Source organism: Plasmodium relictum, assembly GCF_900005765.1.
Source record: "Plasmodium relictum strain SGS1 genome assembly, chromosome: 9".
Lineage (NCBI taxonomy): Eukaryota > Apicomplexa > Aconoidasida > Haemosporida > Plasmodiidae > Plasmodium > Plasmodium relictum.
The window spans coordinates 516,758-537,699 of NC_041687.1; the positions used below are offsets into that span (position 1 = coordinate 516,758).

Below are 20,942 nucleotides of genomic sequence, written 5' to 3' on the forward strand. Positions count from 1 at the left end.
TAAAGAAGTAACTTTTTATATCCTATAATATATAAATATAAATTAAAATTAATTTTTATGGCATATAATTTTAATCTGTAAAAAAAAAAAAAATATGTATATATAAAATATGAAAAATAAAGTTTATATAAAATGAAAAAAAAAAATTTCCCATAAAAAATTAGTGGCATTAGTTCTACCAATTTTTAACAAAAATTGATATATTTTTTTTTTAAAATAATACTCTTTTTTAAAAATAACACAACATTTTATTAATTTTTTAAATATTGTCCATTTTATACATATATATATATTTTTGTATAAAAAAGATATATTAAATATATAAATAGAGTTTGTTTATTTTAATAAAATTAACATAATAATTTAAAGAAGCAATAAAATAAAAAGGAATTAAAATTCATGATATCTCCTTTGAAAAATAATAAATAGAACAAAAATAATTAAAAAAAATTATATTTATATTTAATCTATTAAAAAAAATAAAATAATATATAAATTGACCATACATATTAATTTTAAATGGAAAAAAAAGATGTATGCACATTATTATTCTATCTCTCTATTTTAATAAAAAATAATAACATTGTAAAAAGATTCCTTTTTAATATTCTATGTAGATGAATATTTTATAAAGTAATAAAGTATTTACATAAAAGTAAAAATAAAGGTATTATTATATTTCTTTTTTTATCAAAAATATCTTTAAGTAGTTTCCTCATAAGTAAAATATGTGTATGCGCGTTTATTTTTCAAGCACTTTATGAACTATCCTTACATTTTTCCTTTTTTTTCTTAATGCATAAATTGTGTACGTGATTTTTTTTTTTTTTTTTTTTCATAGATTCAGTAATTAAACAGAAGCAGATTGTTTTTTTCTCACAATATATTTATTTAAAACTATTTTTTTTTCTTTTATTAAAATACTGTAATAATTTAAATTTTTATTAAAAAAAAACATATTTTTAATTAGGTTATACTATAAATTTTAAGACCTCAATTTTATTTATAATTATTTTTTTTTTTTAATTTATAAATTTTAATAAAAAAAAATTAAATATTTTTAATATGCACGGTAATATTAAAAAATAATAGTTAACTTTTATGTGATAATTGTTTATGAAAATAATAAACAAGTTAGTTACAGTATTAATAAAAATAAGTGCTCTTCAAAAAGAAAAAAAAAATAAATATGCACATATATATATATATATATATATATATAATATTTCTAATATAAATTAAATAATTAGATGTATAATACTTCTAAAAAAAAGTAATTTAATAATATTTATATTATTAATTATGACATTTTTTTAATTTATATATATATATATATGATAATTTTTTAATTGTATATGTGCTATAATTAATTTTAATATTTGTTAAGTGTTTTTTTTTAAATTTAGTAATTATAATATATTAATTAAAATTTCGTATTATTTCTAATTTTTTTTTTTAAAAAAAAAAAAAAATGCACGATTATATAAGAATAAATCATATTAAATTAGAACAAGAATTAACAGTTGATGAATATTATTCATTAAATTCTGGGTTAAGAATAATTTTAAGTAAAATAAAAAGTCCTAAGATATATGGTTATTTTACATTACTAACTGAAGCAGAAAATGATGAGGGATTACCTCATACCTTAGAACATCTAATTTTTTTAGGTAGCTATAAATATCCTTATAAAGGATTACTAGACTTCTTAGCATATAAATGCCTTTCAGAAGGAACAAATGCTTGGACATCAATTGATCATACCTCTTATACAATTGAAACATTTGGAATAGAAGGTTTTTGTAACATCTTACCTATTTATCTAGATTTTATTTTAAATCCAACTTTAGAAGAAGATGCGTTTTTATCAGAAGTTCATCACATTTTTGAAAATGGTACTCATAATGGAGTTGTTTATTCTGAAATGAAATCAATAGAAAATAATTGTGAAAATATTGTTGAAAGAACAATAATTACTAACCTTTATCCTAATGATAAAAGTGGATATAAGTATGAGACAGGAGGAACATTAGATGGTTTAAGAAAAACTAACAATAATAGAGTAAAAGAATATTTTAAAAAATTTTATAAGTTAAATAATTTTGCAATAATCATATTTGGAAATTTTGAAAATGATGTTATTTTAAATATAATACACGATTTTGAAAAATATCATTTAGATTTAAATCCAGATCAAAGAAAAAAAGTTAATGTAAATGTTAGAAATAATTATAACCTATGCAAAGAACTTTTTTTACAGGATATTCAAAGTTTGAGTAGACCTTGGAGTAAAAAGGAAAATGTTGAAAAAAGAAATAATTCTAAAATTATAAAAAAGTACTACCCATGTAATAATTTAAATAATGGGCAAATAAGTTTAGGATGGAGAGGATGTGAATGGAACCAATTTAAGACAAAATTGTCTCTCAGTTTGCTAGGAAATTACTTAACTGATCTAACTACCTCACCTGTTAGCAAAAGATTGTTAGAAGATAAAGATACTTATTGTAGCGGTTTGGATTTTTCTCTTGAAGATTTAAAAGAAAATTATTTTACTATAGATATATATGATGTTCCCTATAAATACAAATTTCATAAAAATGAAGTAAAAGAAAAAAATAAAATAAATAGTAATTTAAAAAATCAGAATAATATACAAGAAACAAGTGAACAAACGATAAATAAATTCCAAGATAATAATAATATAATTAAGAAAGAAATAAATATAAATTCTTCTAGTACTAATAATGATAAAGATAAAAATATAAATAATAATATTAATATTAATAATAATGGTTATTATATAAATAACAATCTCACTGTAAAGGATGTTAATGAATGTACTACAACAGATTTCTCTAATAATATTAATGAAGTAAAAATAAATTTAGTTGGTGATATAACAAGAAATTGCTTAAAAGAAGTTTACGATAAACAGTTAAATATGGAAAAACTAAAAAATATAATAATTAGATCTTATCTCCAACATTTAAGGGATTTAGAAACATCTCCGCAATACTTATTAAATGAATTTATCATAAAATACTTTATTTATGGAAGAAATATTGATGATTTAGAGAAGTGTCTAAATTTGAAGAAAATATATATAGATTTATTAAATGAAAATGAAAATTATTGGAAAGAAATATTAAAAACGTATTTTATTGACAATTATTATACTGAAGTAAGGTGCTATCCTAGTCTTAAAAAAGCTAAGGAGATAGAACTATTTGAAAAAAAATTAATTGAAAGTGAACAAAAAAAATATGGTACAGAAAAATTAAATAAAATGGTAAGAAATATTAAAAAAATCAAGGAAAATCTAGAAAAAAAACCACCTAAAAATTCATTGGATGTAGTACAATCTGCAAAACCTAAAAATGTTAAAATTGAAGGTATTACTATTTTTAGAAATTTTAAGAGTTTAGAAAATGAAGAATATGTAAATAATAACAACAAAAATTCTTCCGAAGCATATAAGAACGCATTAAATGAAAATATGCAACTTTTACATACTATACAAAATGATTTAAAATGCATAATTTTCCCTGTTCAGTTAAGTAATATTCAGTCTAACTTTGTTTCAATAAATGTATTAATCAATTCAAACAAAATTAGCTCAGACTTAAAAAAATATATTCCTTTATTAAGTTATTTATTATTTGAAACAGATATAGAAATTAATAACAGAAACGTAAAATGCGAATTGTTTATTGAAGAAATGATAAGAAATACTATAAGTTATGACTGTAATTATGGACTAGGTGAAAGTGCAAAGAGTTTTAAAGCAGGTAATTTGAGTAATATTTTATGTATACAAATTATTGGATTATTAGAAAACTACGAAAAATTATTTGATCTTTTGTTTTTATCTATATTTAAAATGAATATAAATATAGAAAGATTGGAAATAATTTTAAAATCTGCTTATCAAAATTTGTTACAAAAAAAAACTAAACCAAAAACATTAGTTCTTAATTTAGAATATGCATTAAGATACATGAAGAATAGTAATTCAGGATTAGTTTCTATTGGTCAACAAGAGTTAGTTTTAAAAGTTATTGAAAATAAAAATAATTTGGAAGAATTACTTAATAAATTAAATACATTAAAAAATTTACTTTTTGATCTAAAAAATATTTCATTAGTTATTGATGCTGATTTTCATAAAATAAAAAATATATTCTCATGGTATCATAAATGGTTTAATGTAGATAAAAATTCTAATTATACTGTTAATACTCCAACAATAAATTTCTGCTTTCAAAACGATATAAATACAATGAATTGTCAAAATTCGAAATATTTAGATGATAAAATTAACAATAATGATAATAATAATTACACTGATAATATAATAAATAATAATAATATTATAAAATCATGTGATAAAGATTCAAATATAAGTAGTAATTCCCATGTAAATACTTCTAATATTCTTGAAAATATGGAAAGAAAAGCTAATAATAAATATATTTCATTAGGTCCAAGTGTTCATAAGAGTTTAAAAGAATACTTAGATGTACAATTTGAAAGTGAAGATAAAAATTTTAAATCAAATATAATAAATGATAAGTCTTATAATGGTATTGTATGTGGTATCAAAAGTACTGATGTTTCATATTTGAAATTAACTATAAAAGTTCCATCAGGATATTTCCATGAACATTATTGTGACTTGCTAATATTAAGAGAGTTTTTTTCAATGATTGAAGGACCATTATATAGTAGCATTAGAGGAGGAGGATATTCTTATGAATGTTCTTTAGATTATAATTGCATTTTAGGTGAATTGAGTTTATGTATATATAGATCAAGTGATATTATTAGTGCATTAAAAGAAGCTTTAAAAATATTTGATTATTATTGTAATAATGAAATGAAAGAAGATGAACTTTCCATAGCTAAAAGTAGTGCCTACTACAATATTTTCAATAAGCAAGAAACTGTATGTGATAGAACATCTCAAACAATTTTCTTAAGTTTAAAAAATTTGAACTTAAATTTCTATGAAACCTTATTGTCCAGAATTGAAAATGTTACATCAAAAAATATATTACATGTGTGCAAAAAATATTTATCAAGAATGGTCAATTTCCGAATTGACAAAAATAATGCTTTAATAGGCTCCACCTTATCTATTATTTGCTGTTCAGAAAAAACTGAAGAAATTGCAAGTTGTTTAAAAAAAGATATCAAATTTGGAGATATGTGTAATTTAAATGTTACTCAATTATTTCACTTTTTTAAAACATTTGATATAGAATCTTCATTAAAAGCATCAGCATATAACCCAAACAATGAATTTGAAAATAAAGATGATTATAAAAATGAAATAGATAATATAGACAATTTAGAAGACGATGGCAACTACGATGATGATGATGATGATGATGATGATGATGATGACGATGATGACGATACTGATGACTCATTAACTAGTTCTAGCTGTTCTGCACTATCAGATGATGATAGTTATCCTGGTTATTCGGAAGATTAATAATATTTAAACACTTTTTGTACCTTTTTTTTTATTTTATTTTATTTTTTTTTTTTAAAATTACAAATTTTTAATTTAAAAAAAAGACAAAAAAATAATAATAAAACCGTATTATAACCTAAAGTGAAATAAAACATAAAAAAAAAATATATATGTATATATCCATATATTGGTTTCTATAAATATCAAATATATATATATATATATATAATTATTAATAATTTATATTAAGTAAAAAAAAAGGAAAAAAAAAGAAAAGAAATAATAGTTCATATATTTTAAGAGTCCATTAAATTTTCTATTAATATAACATTAAAGAAAATATAAAATGTTAAAAGATACTTTTATACTAAAAATTATTCTATTTAACATTATTTCTATAACATTTTTTTCCATAATTTTAAAAAATATATATAAAACAAATGAAAAAAATAAAATAAAAAGAAAAATATAAAATTTTTATTAAAAATATTTATATAATTATTTATAAATTCTAACAAATATCTTAAATTTTTAAAACGAAATTTTAGCTAAAGTACTTTTATTCTTTAAAAATAAAGATTAAAATAGAAAAATATATGTATATATATATATTAATTGGATGAAAAGGGAGAAGAAATTATATTAAAATACCATAAAGAAAAGAAATGTATATTAAATTTATAAGAAAAAAAAAAATTCAAATTTTAATGTTAAAGATATTATATATATATATATATAATTAGGAATTAAAATAAAAAAAATTGTCATATATTTTTAAAATTATAAATATTTAAAGCAATATTTTGTCTAAATCACGGCAATGGCGTATTTCAATATCGATATAATCATATGGTAAAATTATATCTTTTTTTTTAAATTTGGAGAATAATCCATCTGAATAAGGATCATATTCTGTTAGTGTAGAATCATTATTTTTTTCAAATTTTAATTTCAAATAGGAATACCATTCATTTTCTGAAACTTCTCTACCATCTCTAAATATAGTTATCCAAGCGCAATTAATATTTTTATTCTTAGCACCCATTACATCAGTATAAACATCATCACCAACATGTAACCATTCCTCAACATTGAATTTAATGTTTCTTTCCTTTAGTAAATTTTCAGCAACATTAAATATCTCAACACTTGGTTTAGCACAATTATAATCCATCGATCTAACAACAAAGGTAAAAATTTCATTTAAAAATTTTATTCCATTCACATCAGAGTCTCCATTTGTAATTGCACCTAAAATGTATCCTCGACTTTTTAATTCTCGTAAATATTCTAATGTTCCTGGACTAATAAATAAATGAACATCATTTTTCTTTTTATACCACAGTTCTTGTATTTCTGAAGAGAACTTTATTTCATCATAATTAGTTTGCTTAGCTAAATATTTTAGAGCATCAATTCTTATTCTTGTCAAAATTTGAACTACATCTTTACTAAAATCATGATTTTTTTCCAGTAATTGTTGTACTAATTTTGTAATAGATAATTCATATTCTTTCAGTAAATAGTCATATAATCTCTTATAATTTTTTCTCATATATTTATAGCATTCATTATCTGCATAATTTAATAAAGCCTCTATATTCCATATTGTATGATCAAGGTCAAATGTAATTAATTTAATATTTTTAAAGCATTTTTGCCTCCCTTTCGGAGTTATATAATAACAGTTCTTTTCCTTTTTCATTTTTTTTTTTTTTATTATTACTTTTTAGTGCAAATGACTAATGTATAAATATATATATATATATATATTTAACTTTATGTTTTTTGACATAAATGATAATTTTTTTTTTTTTTTTCTTCTTTTATTAAGAGCTTTCAGAGAATTTGATTACACTCTTATATACTCTATATTTCTATTCATTATTTTATTTTTTTTTTTTACTTTAAATATAATTTTTAGTTTTAACTAAAACTAAGATGTGTTAATATTTATTTATTGCACAAATTAACTTATATTTTTAATTACAATATAAAAAAAAAAAAAAATAGCTTTCATATTTCACTTGAAAAAAAAAAATTCTGACAAAATTAATAAAAGGAATGTTTCCGTCTAATAATTTATCATTAGAAAATAGAAAAAAAGAAGTTTTAAAAAATTAATTACTATACTTACTAATGTGTATTTTATGAATAATGTAAGAAATTACACAATTAACATGTAATAGAAAGTTTTAAATTTTATGAAAAAAATTTTTTTTTTTCTTTTTTTCTTTTTTTTTTTTTTTGCATTAACTAAAAATTTTTCCTATTTATTCACACATAGAAGATGATTATGTAGAGTATACATTACCTAATATTAAAAATATTAACTATTAAAGCTTTATTAATTTTCTGTATATAAAAAAAAAAAAAAAAAGCTTCGAGAGTTGTTCATAGTTATGTACTATCTACAAATTCTTATTAAAAAAATATTTATTACAAAAATTAATTTCTAAGAAACTTATAAATATAAAAATAAAATAATAATAATAGATTGCTACAATAAACTGTTTTACAATTTCATCTTCTAATAACAAAATACCTTCTCATATGATTCCTGCAAATATTTTTAATAATATTTTTTTTATAACTTTAGAAAAATTGAATATATATTGTCATTATATTTTAAATAAAATGTATAAATAACTTGTTATGTAAAGATACAATTATATGTAAAATATTTATTAAAGTATAAGTTACAATAAAATATTTAATAAAAATGCCATATAAAAAATATCAAAATTAAAAAAATAAAAATATTATATAAAATAATAAAAATAAAATAGCATAATAAAATACTAAAAATTAAGGAAATCTAAAAAAAAAAAAAAAATGAAATTTTTTTTTTTTTTTATATATATATCTTTATGCCAGATTCAAAAAAAATTCTATAAGATATATGTGATTATATTTTTTTATTCTCATTTAATAATTTTTTATACAAAAAAAAAAAAATTTAAGTTAGATAATTAAAGTTTCATATATTAATTTTATATGTATATATATGTTTATTTTTATATTTTCATTTTATCAAATAAATATTAAGCAGGATGCATAATTTTTTTTTATTTTAAAATTTTTTTTTTATTTTTGTAAAATTTTTAATGTAAATATAGACTTATATCTTTTAATATTTAAGATTTTATAAGATATTATTTGAAAATATAAGATATATTTTTTTAAATACATTGAATATTTTATTATTTTTAAATAATTTGTTTTTGTTTTTTTGAAAATATATATGCATCTTTTATAAATATATATTTGTGTTATGTAATACAAATATTTCTAGAGGATTTATTGGGATTTAGTTAATATTTTTTTTTTTTTTTGAGATGAAAAAATTATATTTATTATTTGAGTGTTCTGCTGGTTATTTTTTGCTAAAAGTGGAAGAATGGGATCAGATAGGGACTAACGAAAATATAGAAAAAAAAATATTGGATCCGGATATATTTCATCAAATAGTTCGTTTTTGTTCTTTTATATCTTTTGAAACAGCTGAAAGAGCACTTGATAATTTAATTAACATAAACGAAGGAAAAGCAACAGAATTTCTTTTAAATTTTTTAGAACAAAATTTGCCAAATAACAAAAGTAAATATGAATTAGGAGTTACAGATCTTAACTTAGGAAAGTTTTTATCCAATATTGGTTTTAATGTTATACATAATAATAATATATTGGAGTTATTTAGAGCATGTAGGCTATTTTATTTAAAAAAAATATCTACTTACGTAAATAATATTGATATAGATATAAAAAACTTTAACATAGGACTAGGTCATAGCTACTCAAGATCTAAACTGAAACTTGATCCACGAAAACAAGATAAATCAATTATAAACAGCATAGCAACAATTGAATCATTAGATAAAAATATAAATTTATTTAGTATGAGAGTTATTGAGTGGTATAGTTGGCATTTCCCTGAATTGAAAAAAATTGTTACAGATGTATGTATGTATTGTAAATTAGTTAATTTGATAAAAATAAAAGAAAATTTTGATTTTGAAAATAACCGAGAAAAAATAAATGAAATAACACAAAATGAAGAAATGACAGAAAATATTTCTAAAGTTGCTAACTTATCAATTGGTCAAGAATTAACAGAAGAAGACTTAAATAATATAATAAATTTTTCAAAAGAAGTTATAAATTTATCAAACACAAGAAATATACTTTGGAATTATCTAGATAAAAAATTAAATATTGTCTCACCTAACTTAAAAGAACTATTGGGTAATACTTTAAGTGCTCGTTTAATTAGTCATGCAGGCTCATTAGTAAATTTAGCCAAATGCCCATCTAGTAGTATTCAAATATTTGGTTCAGAAAAAGCTCTTTTTAATTCATTAAAAGGAAATAAAAAAACTCCCAAGTATGGTATTTTATATAATTCATCTTATATTTCTAAAACCCCTTTAGCATTAAAAGGAAGAATGTCTAGATATTTATCATGTAAAAGTGCCATGGCTGCAAGAATTGATTCTTTTTCAGATTATCCTACTAATTCATACGGTCTTATTTTCAAAAAACAGCTAGAACATAAAATTTTACACATGATAAAAGGAGTTAAACTTTCCAAAAATATTGATTATATGAACGAGGCAGAACAAATATATCAGAAAGAAATTAGTATCATAGAAAAAGATAAAGAACTAAAAAAAGTTAAAAAAGAATTGAAAAAAAAAGAAAAAAAAGAGAAAAAAAAGGAAAAAAAAGAAAAAAAAGAGAAAAAAAAGGAAAAAAAAGAAAAAAAAGAAAAAATAAAGAAAGAGGACACAAATGAAAAGGAAGGAGAAAACCAAAAACTAAATGAAATTGTAGAAGAAAAGAAAAAAAAAAAAAAGGAAAAAAAAAAAGGTAAAGAAGAAGAAAAAGAAAAAGAAAAAGAAAAAGAAGAAGAAAAAGAAAAAGAAGAAGAAAAAGAAAAAGAAAAAGAAGAAGAAGAAGAAGAAGAAGAAGAAGAAGAAGAAGAAGAAGAAGAAGAAGAAGAAGAAGAAAAAAAAAAAGTGGAAAAAAAATTAAAAAAAAAAGAATTAAAAAAGATTAAAAAGGAAGGAAAGAAAAAAAAAAAGAAGGAAAAAAAAGATAAAAAAAAAAAAGAGAAAAAAAGTGAAAAATAGGAAAATAGTTATATTTGCTATAAAAATAATTTTTTTTAATCAAAGAACAAAATAAAAAATTGTAATTTTTTATTATGTCATAAAACTTTTTATAGACTATTATTTTATCGTATATTATTTTACAAATTTTATTTCTTTTATTTACTTTTCTCTATTTTATTTAATTTATTTAATTTTTTTCATTTTATTTTATTATATCTATTTAGTTCTTAAGACAATTTTAGCCTTTTTTTTTTTTTTCTTTTTTGTTACATGTATAATACTTATTTTTATTTTATCTTTTTAATTATAATATTATGAATTATATTAAAAAGCAAAAACTAAAAATTGAGAACAGTGTATTCTTGAAAATTTTAATTTGTTTTATGTTAATCTTTTAATACATTTTTTATTTATCATTTCCTATGTAATAAATTATTCTTTTAAAGTCTACATATATATTCTTAATAATTGAAATATACACTTTTTTCTATAAAATGGGAATATAAAATGGAAAAACATTACACAAAAATTTATGTTTATGAATAAAAAATATGAAAAAAATATTAAATTATATTCTACTAAATTAAAAAAAAAATTAATACCATAACTATTTTAAAAACCTTAAAAAAAAAAATTTATAAACATTGTTACAAAAATAAAACAATAAATAGAATTATATATATAAAAAAAAAAAATATTAATCATATAAAGCTTTTTAAAAAATAATAAATAACTTAACAAAAAAAAGCACAATTCTAGCACATTATATACGTGTATATATATATATGCACGTAATTAAAAAAAATTTAGTATAAACTATCATATGTTATGCTTTTTTATATAGAAAAAATTTAATCAAATAATAAACAAATAAAATAGCAAGAAAAAAATTTATTTTCATTCTTTATTAATTTTTTTTTTTCTTCTTTGTTATTCATATAAAGCTAAGTAATAATCATATGATACCCAATGAAGCTTATTTCTACATAATTCATTATTTTTTTGATTAATCTTACTAAGAATAAATTCTAATTGTTTTGTATTAATATAATAAAAATATTCTCCATTTGATATATTTTTAAGAATTTCTTTCTCTTCTAAACAAGAAATTATATCATTTGTTTCAATACTTGTTATTTCAGACAGCTCCTGAATTGATAATTGCTCATAATTAATTAAAACTTTTAATAATGTTTCATACCAATATGCCATATAAGAAGCAACACCTAAATCGGAAAGTGGTCTTTCAGGTGTTCCTGTTCTTCTTTCCGTTTGTGACAAAAAATAACTAAAATTAATCAGAAATTTTCCATATCCTTTTTTTTGATGTTGTGGTAAGGTAAGTATACATGATACATTATTTTTAGAATATTTTTCTTTTGAAAAATATCCCGTTATATGATACCCATAATCATCATATTCAGTTATAACATAAAATAAAAATAAATTAACTCTATGCTTCAATGTCTTATGATCAAGAAATAATTTCGACAAAAAACATAAATTTTCACAATAAATTCGAAAATAGTTTCCATCTATTTCAAAAATAGATATTTTATCGTTTCTATATATTTCATTTCCAGGGGGATGCCTAATCTCACATTTTTCTGTATGACGAATCAATTCTGATTCTTCTTTATAAAAAGACAAGCAGAATTCACATATATATAAAACATCAATATTCTGATACTCTTTTGGGTAGGGAGAAAAATACCATGTATCAATTAAATATTTTCCAAATTTAATTTGATTTATAGTCTTTAATTTTGTGTTTTCTTCATGTTCTCTCAAATATTCTTTATCAATTCCTGCATGTTCATGATCAGAAACATTATCGTTGTTCTTTATAAGTGGAAGACCATCATCTGGCTCTTTGTCTAATAATCTTAAATTTTCATAAGGTAACCAGCAATCTAATCTTCTATCAAACTTTTCCCAATGAACGTAATAATCATAATCACTTTCTTTTAATGTACTGTTATTGTTATTTAATTCATTATTAATTTTATTTATAATTTCATTTTTATTTATATTTAAAGGAAATATTAAATTTGTATCATTTAAATTTTTATTTTTTGGTCTTGCATAAACAATAGAGCAATATCTCCAAACTTTATTTAAGGGATCTAATCCCCATAAGATTTGTTTGACTGGTAATGCGTTAGGAAATATTAATGCATAAGAATCAATAAATTTTGATATAGTGTTTATAACTTTTCCTGCAGTTCTTATTTTGTTATTACTTCCTTTTGAAGTTTTACTTATATTAATTCTTTCTTTACTTTTTGAACTAGCTGAATTTTTTCCAAATATTTTATTATTACTTTCTCCATTTGCTTTATTTCCTTTTGCACACTTACTTATCCCTCCTCCTTTCATTACATATATATTATCATTTTTACTGCCCCCCATTTTAACTAGCTAAATAATTTTTTTTTTTAAAATAAGAAAATATTAACTGTAATAATAAAAATAAAATGTAAGGGAAAAAATCAACAAATGCATGGCCGCGATAAAAATATCGCAAAATACATACGAAAATATAAAATTATATAGAAAAAAAAACCTTACATCTTTGTAATTTTTTTTACTTTTTTATTTTTTTTTTTTTTAAATTATGATAAAGCTATATCTATTTTATTATTTATTAATATATAATTTTTTTTTCTTTCTTTTTTTTTTCTTAATTTTTACTATATATTAAAATAAAATAAAAATAAATAAAAAAGTTATTCAATTTCTTTCGTTTTTTTAAAATATAAAAATGAATTGTATTCATTGAGATTTTTTAAAAGTATAATTTAAAATCAAAAATATTAAAAAGTATTAAAAGGTTAATAAAAAAAAAAAAAAATGACAAAAAAAAAAAAAAAAAAAAAAAAAAAAAACAACAAATATAATGAAAAAAAAAAAACAAAAACAAATAAATATAACTTATTAAACGTATAAAAAAAATTTAATTAATCAAGGAAAAAACTTGTTTAGCACAAGCAAACTTTAAATCATGCGATGCTTGATTAATGCAAGCAATATTTAAATAATACAAAAACTTTATTAAGGTAATACTAGATAAAATCCTATCATGATAGAATTATATATTGCAATAAAAACATAATAAAATTTATAATTATTAAAGAAATTCCTTAAAAGGAAATAGAAAGCATGTAGCTTATACAATTGAAATAATTGTATTTTATATAATTAATATGTTTTTTAGTTCAGTTTCTTATTATTTTGTTTATTTTTTTTAGACTCTTTTATAATAAAATTTCTAAATGTGCTTATAATTCATCTCCATGTATCCATCTACAATTAAATAAAAAAAAAGAAAAAAAAAAAAATACTATAAAAATATCTTAATTACATATTTCTATTTTTATTTTTTTATACTTTACCTTTTTAATAAGTCCACATAATATATATTATATCCATTCGCTAGATTTAATTCTCTAAAAAAAGAAAAAAAAAAGGGAAAAAAATTATACTTTTTCATTATATATTATACTTTTTTAAATATATTTTTTTACCTTCGTAAAAAGTTAACTTCTTCTTCAGTGAAATTGTCACCAAATTGTTTTAAAATAAATAAAAGTAGATCCTTATGCATGTAACCAGTTTTCTATTTATAATTAAAAAATAAAAAAAAATTATATAGACAAATTAGAATATTTAAATAAATTTATTCAAACAAATATTTTTATTACTTCTTTTTAATATTAATTATTTTCTTTATTAATTTTTTTTTTTCTTTGTTTCTTTTCATATCTTTTTATTTACCTGAACATCCCATATTTCAAAAAAGGTGATCATGTTTTGAAGTGCTTCCTCTTCATTTAGAACAATTGAATTAATAAAAATAATTAAGTCATCTTTACTTACTTCTCCCATACTTTTTAACTCATTCAACTTATTTCCAGTTAATGCCAAATTCTATATATCAAAAGTAAGGTAAAGAATAAAAGTTTATTAGTACTATTTTTAATAAAATAAATCATATATACACATAAATTTATATATGATTTTTAGAATTACCGCTTTGTATATAATATCTATACATTCCTCATATGTAAAACTCTTTTTCTGTATAAAAGTAAAATTATAATATATACTTTTTAATATTTAAAGAAAAATGTAAATAAATTATATATTTTTTTTTCTTTTTCTTACATTTTTTTCATCCATTAAATTCTTCACTTTTCTTAACTTTTTTTCTCCGGAAGTTTCTTCTTTTATTTGTTGCTCTGTTATATCTTCTTCTTTATTTTTTTTTTGCTCTTCCTCTTGCATTTTTTTTTTCTCTTCTTCATTCTCTTTTTGATTTACTTCTTCTACTTTCTCCTGTTCTTTTTTTTTTTTTATCTCTTCTTTTTGCACATTCAAGTATTCTTCGTGTTTTTTTAATTCTTTTTCTTTTATAATATTTGCTAAAATCAATTCATTTTCTCTCTTTTTTAATTCTTTATTTCTCTCAGACGCCTTTTTTACAAGCGCATTATACTAATAAGGAGAATATGAATAAAAAAAAAAAATTAAAGAGAAACTCCATAATTTTAATTTTGGAAAATAATTTTTTTTTTTTTTATAATCTTGAAAATATAGTTATTTACCTTTTTTTTCTTCTTATTAAATAATGTTTTAAAACTATTAATGTCTTCATTTTTATGAAGAAAATTATCAGCATCATAAAGCATATGATGAAAGTCTTCTAATACCTAAAAAAATAAATTAATAATAATTAAAAATAATAATTACCATTGGATTACTAAAGTAACGCTAAATAAATGATGCTTCAAAAAAAAAAAAAATACATTTATAATAAAATGTTATTAGACACAAAAAAACTCATAAATATGATATCATTAATTTAAATTACTTCTGTTAATAAGTTATTATTTTTCATTAATTCTTCTTTAAAATATAATGTTTCATTCTTAGCTTCACTTTTTTCTTTTGATTCTTTATGTAATTCCTCTAATTTACATTTTAAGTTGTGTTTTAAACTCTATAAAAGGAAAAAAAAAATTAAACAAGGAATATATAATATTTTTACTTTCATTTTATAATAAAAATATCAATGTATTTTTAAATAACTAAATATATATATTACATTTATTTGTTGTTCGCAATATTTTATGTTATTTTGTAATTCTTCAATTTTCTTCCTATAAAAAGAGAATAGAAATAATAAAAAATTATGCAAAAACTATTTATATATTGAAAAAAAAAAATAAACTAAAATATGTCTTTTTATTAAAATCAATTTTTATTTGGATTTTTAAAGTGTTCTTATATTTTTATATTAAAATATTTTACATATTCAATATTTTTGTTGCATTGGATAAATCTGTTTGTGCTTTACATGATTTTATTCCATCCATTAAAATAATTTTATCTCCCTAAAATGTTTATTGAATTTTAATTTTTATACATATCTTAAGATATTTCAATAAAAATATTTACATTATTTCTTTAATTTTTTATTACTCCTATTTTTTCACAACATGAGACGATGTTTTCTAAAGCTATCCTATATTCAAGGAATGTGTACTTTATCTTCCTTAATTTCATTTGTGCTTTTTCACTATAAAAAAAAAAAAAAAATAAATATAAAATTATAATAATCAACAAATTTATTATATATTCCCTTTTTTTTTTTTTTTGCAACTATTACTTTTGTTCATAATAAAATTTACACATTTCCGTTAGCTTTTGATTTTTCTTTCTATTAATTCTTATCTTTTTTTTGTTTAATTTACTAAGAAAAATAATTAAAAAAAAAAAAAAAAATATAAATTATATATCTTTTTATTTTCCTTTTTAATAATTTTTTTTTTCTTCTTTAATTATTACTTATTTTCTACCATGTTTTCTATGACGCTATTTTGAACTTTTATAATATTCTCTTTTGTATTAATATCATATTGTTGTTTTCTTGTTATGTAAAAAATATCTTGTATATCCTCTTTGTTGTAAAATACTCCAGACTAATTTATATAAGTAGAAAAATATATAAAAAAATTTTTATAAATTTAAATAAACGTATATGAATACTAATGCATTTATATATATATTTATGTATTAACAGCATATACACATACATATTTATATTTTAATATGTTGGTAAAACTTAAAATATTTTATAAAAAATTTTACCTTAATCAGTTCAAGATCTATTCTTGTATTTATATTTTCCTTAAGACTATCATACTTTTTTTTTAGAATTTCAAATTTCTCTTTGTAAACTCTCTCATTTTTTATTTCACTGTAAAAATATATTTAAAAATATTAATTATTACTGTATTGTTTTAATTTATTTTTTTTATTTTTTTTTTTAAATCTTTAATTATTTTTAGGACAATATATACCTGTTATTTTCTGTTTTTTTATTGGGTACATATATACCTAATGGTTCTAATATATTTTGAAATTCAATATTGTATACTCTTTTTTTTAGGCTATCTAAATAATTAATATTATTTATAATTTCATCTATTTTATGAAATTCCTATAATGAACAAATAAAAAAAAAATAATTTTTTAATAGTAATATAATCCCACAAATATTTTATTTTATAAGAATTTCACTTCAGTATTTTTTTTTTTAATGTATATTCATTAAATAATAATGATAAAAATATATAGTATTATATATATTTATAAATTAATTATTTAATAAAAGTTTTCATAATAATTTTTATTTTGCAATATTGAACCTGTCTTTTTTTTTTATGTAGAATTGTCTTATCATCATGATATGAAATATATTTGTTATTATTCCTCCTATTTATTATTTTTTTTAATATTAATAATAAATTTAAAAAAATGCAATGTAAATATATCATAATAAAATAAATATATTTAATATTTTTACATGGTACGAGCAATTGACTGACTTTCCTTTTCCTGATTATTATTAAATAAAAAGAAAAGTTTTATATATATGTGTATATAAAATGGATAAATTGTGATTTATTTTATTTCTTATTTTATTTATTTTTTCTTCTTTTTATACTAATAAAAACACTGCTTCTGTATCAAGATCATCATAAAAGGATACATTTGTTCTTCTGAAAAGAGAACTAAAGGGTTCTTCATCATCAGAACAAAATGTATTTCTTTTGTTTCTGTGCAAAATTTTACTCAAGTTTCCTTTTAGAAGAATCTCCATTCTTTTTTTTTTTTTGCATTTATTTGTATTTTATAATTTATTTTATATTTTTTTGATGTTCAAACACCATTTTATAGAAAAAAAATGATTTAAATGAACATATCAATATTTATAAAATACTACAATTTATATTTTTATTATGCAATTTTTGTTAAAAAAAAGAGTAAGATAAATATGTAATGAACTCACGAAATTAAAAGAAAAAAAAGTAAAATAATTAACGATTAAAAATACATTTATACTAAATTTTAAATGATTAAAAAAATATATATTTAAAAATTCTTGACAGATATAAATAGAAATTTCATTTTTACTTCCTTTTTAATAAAAGAAATGAATGAATATATTTTTTTTTTTTTGATATTTTATGTTATTTGTTGTGTATTACCTCACTAATTTACAATTTTCACAATCTGTGCATAATCTCTTACTATATTTTTAATTTCGTATTTATAACATTCTTTTTCTAGCTTTCGATTGTTTCTAAACTTTTCTTTTAATTTAATTATTTAAATAAAGAGAACATGTATCATAATTTCATTTTTATATATTTATTTATTTATTTTTTTTTTAAAGTACTTTTTAGTTAAATTTTTGTGCGCATGCATGCGTTATAGTATTTTGTTTTTCAATGCAATTTTCAAATCATAATTATGATTATTTTATTATAAATATCCTTATTTTATTTTTCTTTTCTTTTTTTTTTAATATATACACATAATTATTTTTAAATCTATTAATTAATAATTTTTTTTTTTTTTTTTTATCCATTTTATATAATTATAATTTTACAAATTTTTTTTTTTCTAAAGACTTATTCTAGATTTATATATGTATGCACATATATTTTTACATGCTATTTGTTTTCTGATACAACGATTTTATTAGTTTAGTTGACATATTAAAATACTAAAAACGGGTATGAGTATAGCAATATAGTCTTAATATATTAATGATAGAAATATTTATTTATTAAAAAAATAATAAAACTAATTTTGAAATTAAATTTATATTTTTCATAAATTATGTGAATAAAACGAGTGCATTTTATAAATTTTTTCTTTTATTATTATTCTGTTATATAATTAGCATAGTTATAAAATATAATCCCAAAGAATCATATTAAAATCACTTGATACTGTTATAAATTGTTTATAATTTTTATATTCATATGATTCTAACATAGATATTTGTATAATTTGATTTGAATGAGCAACAATTTCACCAATAATATCATTTCCATTCATTTTATTATTTTCCTTTTCTATATCTTGAATCTCTTTTTTATCATAAAAAAAATCAACACTTAAATTTTTAATAGTAAATTCTGGTAAAATAACCTTTGATATAACCCACTCATCATTTGAACATGCAATAATAATTGGAAATAATTCATACCCATACTACAAAAAAAAAAAAAAATAAAATAAAATAAAATAAAAATTATTATTAAATTAAATTTATTTTAGGTATATAAAAAAAATTTACAAATTTTTCTTAGCGTACAACTAAAAGCTTATCTTCTTCTAAGAATAAACATTTTTGAAGCGTTTGGCCAATCCATGAAACCAACTGGATTTTTGCTGGAGACTGTAAATAATCAGAAATTATTATTTGTTGTTTTCTGCAGCTATTTTCAAAGTTACTAGCTGTAAAAATAAAAAATAAAAAATAAAATACAATATTTAATTATTTGTAATTGTTCCATAACAAAAAGAAAAAAAAGGTTAATACAAATTTAATTTCATACCAATTATAGCTATCTTTTCATTTGATAAAGAAAAAGTAGTATGACAAAAAATATATCCTTCATATTCAACCTGTTCTAAATGCAATTATAATAAAATATTTTTTAAATGAATTTATAAAAAAAATATATTATTTATTACCTTGTCTATTATATCATTATTTTTTAAATTTCTTTCTTTAATAAATTCTTTAATTTTTTCATATATCCTACGTAGATTTTAAGGAGAAATATAGAGATATAGTTAATTCCATTATCTATATTAATTCATTTACATAATAACCGAAAGAACATGATACTAAAGTAATTTGTTAATATAATTTACTTTATATTTTGATTGTTAACTGTATTATCTTCCCATAAATCTAGTGTACAAATAAGCAAAGATGTTGAATCCATTGAGGCAGTAGACAAAATATGTCCTTTTGAAAAAAAAAAAAAAAATTCTCCATATTACTTAATATGTAATATATATGAAAGATTATATTTTCATATTAATTATAGCTATTTTATTATAAAAAAAGTTAGAATAACAAAGTATAACTTTTATAAATAAAAGAAAAACTATATAAATTATTTTATATTATTGTTCTATTTTTTTTTTTTAAATACTCATTTATATCAAAACAAAAAAAAAAAAAAAAATTAGACTTCATAATTTAATAATATAAATTATTGAAAATGTGTATTCGAATTGTAACACAAGAAAATTATAACTACTTATATATATATATATATACCTGAAGAATTCCATTGTAAATAAAGAATACTTCCAGTATGATTTACAATTTTTTTAATTGTCCATTTTTGTTTATCCTTTTTAGAACAAATAAATGTAACACCTGATGAAAATCCTATAGCAAAAGAATCTGCAAATGGATGCCAACAAGCACATGTAGGCAATTCCTGTGTTGGTATATTTACAGTACTACATACCCAAGTCTCATTTTCATTTCTCATATAAATAATACATTTCATATCAATAGTAATAATAAGTAACTCATTTTTTCTTGACCATTCAAACCCAATAACTTTATTTCTATTCTATGAAAAAATAAAATATAAATTTGTATTTATTTCTATAGCATAACAAGTAAAAAGTAACAATAATATAAAAATTTTCATTTCATATATATTCTTTATTTTTTGTTTAATCAATCTTACACCAATATAAAAAGTTTCACAATAAATTAATTCTTTATTCACTATTTTATATAGAAGTACATTTTTTTTATTATTTATAACAGCTACTAGTAGATCATTTGTATTTGTTGAAGCTCTAATTATTGGTTCGCAATCTTCATCTGGGATACTGTATTTTATGCATTGGCATTTTATATGTTCGATTGTCATATTATTAATCTATTTTCTACTATTTATTCATTAAATAAGGTAAAATATATACACTATATTTATACAAATATTATTTGA

General features: G+C 18.9%; 6 protein-coding genes across 6 annotated transcripts; 2 read left to right on the forward strand and 4 right to left on the reverse strand.

The window, feature by feature from the left end:
- Positions 1-1,471: 1,471 nt before the first annotated feature.
- PRELSG_0915100 (insulinase, putative) lies at positions 1,472-5,500 on the forward strand (the record flags this gene model as incomplete). The annotated part of the gene is made up of 1 exon (XM_028676582.1): positions 1,472-5,500. One exon carries the CDS (start codon positions 1,472-1,474, stop codon positions 5,498-5,500), a length of 4,029 nt encoding a protein of 1,342 aa, XP_028533056.1.
- A 772-nt stretch (positions 5,501-6,272) lies between these two features.
- PRELSG_0915200 (haloacid dehalogenase-like hydrolase, putative) lies at positions 6,273-7,187 on the reverse strand (the record flags this gene model as incomplete). The annotated part of the gene is made up of 1 exon (XM_028676583.1): positions 6,273-7,187. One exon carries the CDS (start codon positions 7,185-7,187, stop codon positions 6,273-6,275), a length of 915 nt encoding a protein of 304 aa, XP_028533057.1.
- A 1,633-nt stretch (positions 7,188-8,820) lies between these two features.
- PRELSG_0915300 (box C/D snoRNP rRNA 2'-O-methylation factor, putative) lies at positions 8,821-10,614 on the forward strand (the record flags this gene model as incomplete). Its single annotated transcript, XM_028676584.1, has 1 exon — positions 8,821-10,614. The coding sequence occupies one exon, from the start codon at positions 8,821-8,823 to the stop codon at positions 10,612-10,614; it is 1,794 nt and encodes a 597-aa protein (XP_028533058.1).
- Positions 10,615-11,526: 912 nt separating this feature from the next.
- Positions 11,527-13,008, reverse strand: MYST (histone acetyltransferase, putative; the record flags this gene model as incomplete). Its single annotated transcript, XM_028676585.1, has 1 exon — positions 11,527-13,008. One exon carries the CDS (start codon positions 13,006-13,008, stop codon positions 11,527-11,529), a length of 1,482 nt encoding a protein of 493 aa, XP_028533059.1.
- Positions 13,009-13,877: 869 nt separating this feature from the next.
- MLC-B (myosin light chain B, putative) lies at positions 13,878-17,764 on the reverse strand (the record flags this gene model as incomplete). The annotated part of the gene is made up of 18 exons (XM_028676586.1): positions 13,878-13,902; positions 13,992-14,045; positions 14,124-14,215; positions 14,374-14,526; positions 14,629-14,676; positions 14,791-15,093; positions 15,204-15,308; positions 15,470-15,598; positions 15,704-15,758; positions 15,910-15,992; positions 16,081-16,177; positions 16,268-16,351; positions 16,447-16,580; positions 16,750-16,858; positions 16,962-17,101; positions 17,310-17,376; positions 17,468-17,499; positions 17,609-17,764. The coding sequence occupies 18 exons, from the start codon at positions 17,762-17,764 to the stop codon at positions 13,878-13,880; spliced, it is 1,866 nt and encodes a 621-aa protein (XP_028533060.1).
- Positions 17,765-18,858: 1,094 nt separating this feature from the next.
- On the reverse strand, positions 18,859-20,864 carry PRELSG_0915600 (conserved Plasmodium protein, unknown function; the record flags this gene model as incomplete). Its single annotated transcript, XM_028676587.1, has 7 exons — positions 18,859-19,167; positions 19,274-19,413; positions 19,515-19,584; positions 19,654-19,720; positions 19,837-19,933; positions 20,252-20,555; positions 20,676-20,864. 7 exons carry the CDS (start codon positions 20,862-20,864, stop codon positions 18,859-18,861), a joined length of 1,176 nt encoding a protein of 391 aa, XP_028533061.1.
- Between the last annotated feature and the right edge of the window lie 78 nt (positions 20,865-20,942).